The sequence below is a fragment of the Echiichthys vipera genome (genome assembly GCF_963691815.1).
Source record: "Echiichthys vipera genome assembly, chromosome: 3".
In the NCBI taxonomy this organism is placed as follows: Eukaryota; Metazoa; Chordata; class Actinopteri; order Perciformes; family Trachinidae; genus Echiichthys; species Echiichthys vipera.
Window position 1 is genome coordinate 2,371,060 of NC_139828.1, and position 2,500 is coordinate 2,373,559.

General features: G+C 57.7%; 1 protein-coding gene across 1 annotated transcript in view; it reads left to right on the forward strand.

Moving 5' to 3' along the window:
- The window catches only part of mast2 (microtubule associated serine/threonine kinase 2), a 209,727-nt gene that overhangs the window by 199,423 nt on the left and 7,804 nt on the right, over positions 1–2,500 (forward strand). The window contains 1 exon segment of the mRNA XM_083940408.1: positions 686–828. Coding sequence (XP_083796534.1) covers positions 686–828 — 143 coding nt within the window.

Here is a 2,500-nt window from a genome sequence, read left to right on the forward strand (position 1 = left end):
TCTCTCTCTCTCTCCCCCTCTCTCTCTCTCTCCCTCTCTCTCGACCTTTGTGTCTCTCTCTCTCCCTCTCTCTCGACCTTTGTGTCTCTCTCTCTCCCTCTCTCTCTCCCCCTCTCTCTCTCTCTCCCTCTCTCTCGACCTTTGTGTGTCTCTCTCTCTCTCCCTCTCTCTCTTTCCCTCTCTCTCCCCCACTCCCTCTTCCTCTCTCTCCCCCTCTCTTTGTGTCTCTCCCTCTCTCGCTCCCTCTCTCTCTCTCTTTGTGTGTGTGTGTCTCTCTCTCTGTCTCTCTCTCTCCCTCTCTCTCTCTCTCTCTCTCTCTCTCTCTTTGTGGCGACACAGGGGTTTGGTGGTTAGCACTGTCGCCTCACAGCGAGAGGGTTCCTGGTTCGAATCCCTTCTGTGTGGAGTTTGCATGTTCTCCCCGTGTCTGCGTGGGTTTCCTCCCACAGTCCAAAGACGTGCAGGTGTTCGGTTCATTGAGACACTGAACCCCAAATTGCTGCGCATGGGTGTGTAAATGTGTGTGAATGGTCAGATTAGAGTCTGTAGATGTCCACTGCCGTCAGTGTGAACGTGACACTGTGAGAGCGCCTTGAGTCGTCAGAAGACTAGAAAGGCGCTAAATAAGCCAATGAAGAAAATAATAAATACTCATTAAACAAACGTTCTTGTGACTCTTTCTCAGTCTGCGGAAGCGTCTCTCTGTCTCGGAGTCGTCCCACACGGAGAGCGACTCCAGCCCGCCTCTGACCGTCCGCAGACGCTGCTGCTCGGCCATCATCGAGATGCCCCGCTTCGCCATCTCCTCGGAGGAAGAGGGAGGACAAGGTAACACAACACGGGAAGGAGGCGGTGACCGGAAATAACCCACGCGTTAATGGGCTGCTCCGTTACGGCAATAATTAATACTGATTATTACTGTCACATGGTAAAAGCTATTTTTGTAAACTCCTCTGAGACTTAAATACTTGACAAATAAAAGTATTTTTTCATTGTGTTAAGAACTTAAATGCAAAGTGAACATAACGCGCAAGCATCCAAACTTAATGTAAGGGTTTGTGTTTGATCAGGACCCAAAACCACGACTCGACTCTGGTTCAAAGTGCAACAAACAGTCTTTAATGTTCATAAGGGTGCAAGCGTAGGTGCGAGGTGGAGGGGGGTGGGGGCTGTTGGGGGGGGTGCGAGATAGAGGGGTGGTGTGAGGTCCCAGGATCCTGATGTGGTGGGTGCAGGTGGCGTGATGTGAGGTCCGCTGTAGGGGAATAGTGATGCAGTGAGAGAACTCCGGGGAGCTGGGAGCAGGCAGGCAGGACCACAGGCAGGTCCACAGGCAGGTCCACAGGCAGGCAGGTCCACAGGCAGGTCCACAGGCAGGCAGGTCCACAGGCAGGCAGGTCCACAGGCAGGTCCACAGGCAGGCAGGTCCACAGGCAGGCAGGTCCACAGGCAGGCAGCTCCACAGGCAGCTCCACAGGCAGGCAGGTCCACAGGCAGGCAGGTCCACAGGCAGGCAGGTCCACAGGCAGCTCCACAGGCAGGCAGGTCCACAGGCAGGCAGGTCCACAGGCAGGCAGGTCCACAGGCAGGCAGCTCCACAGGCAGCTCCACAGGCAGGCAGGTCCACAGGCAGGCAGGTCCACAGGCAGGCAGGTCCACAGGCAGCTCCACAGGCAGGCAGGTCCACAGGCAGGCAGGTCCACAGGCAGGCAGGTCCACAGGCAGGCAGGTCCACAGACAGGCAGGTCCACAGTCAGGTCCACAGTCAGGTCCACAGTCAGGTCCGTAGTCAGGTCCATAGGCAGTCAGGTCCACAGGCAGGTCCACAGTCAGGTCCACAGTCAGGTCCGTAGTCAGGTCCATAGGCAGGTCCACAGGCAGGTCCACAGGCAGCTCCACAGGCAGGTCCACAGACAGGCAGGTCCACAGTCAGGTCCACAGGCAGGTCCACAGACAGGTCCACAGGCAGGTCCACAGACAGGCAGGTCCACAGTCAGGTCCACAGTCAGGTCCACAGGCAGGTCCACAGGCAGGTCCACAGACAGGCAGGTCCACAGTCAGGTCCACAGGCAGGTCCACAGGCAGGTCCACAGACAGGCAGGTCCACAGGCAGGTCCACAGGCAGGTCCACAGGCAGGTCCACAGTCAGGTCCACAGTCAGGTCCATAGGCAGGCAGGTCCACAGGCAGGTCCACAGGCAGGTCCACAGACAGGCAGGTCCACAGGCAGGTCCACAGGCAGGTCCACAGTCAGGTCCACAGACAGGTCCACAGGCAGGTCCACAGGCAGATCCACAGACAGGTCCACAGGCAGGTCCACAGTCAGGTCCACAGTCAGGTCCACAGTCAGGTCCACAGGCAGGTCCACAGACAGGTCCACAGGCAGGTCCACAGACAGGCAGGTCCACAGTCAGGTCCACAGTCAGGTCCACAGTCAGCTCCACAGGCAGGTCCACACACAGGCAGGTCCACAGTCAGGTCCACAGGCAGGCAGGTCCACA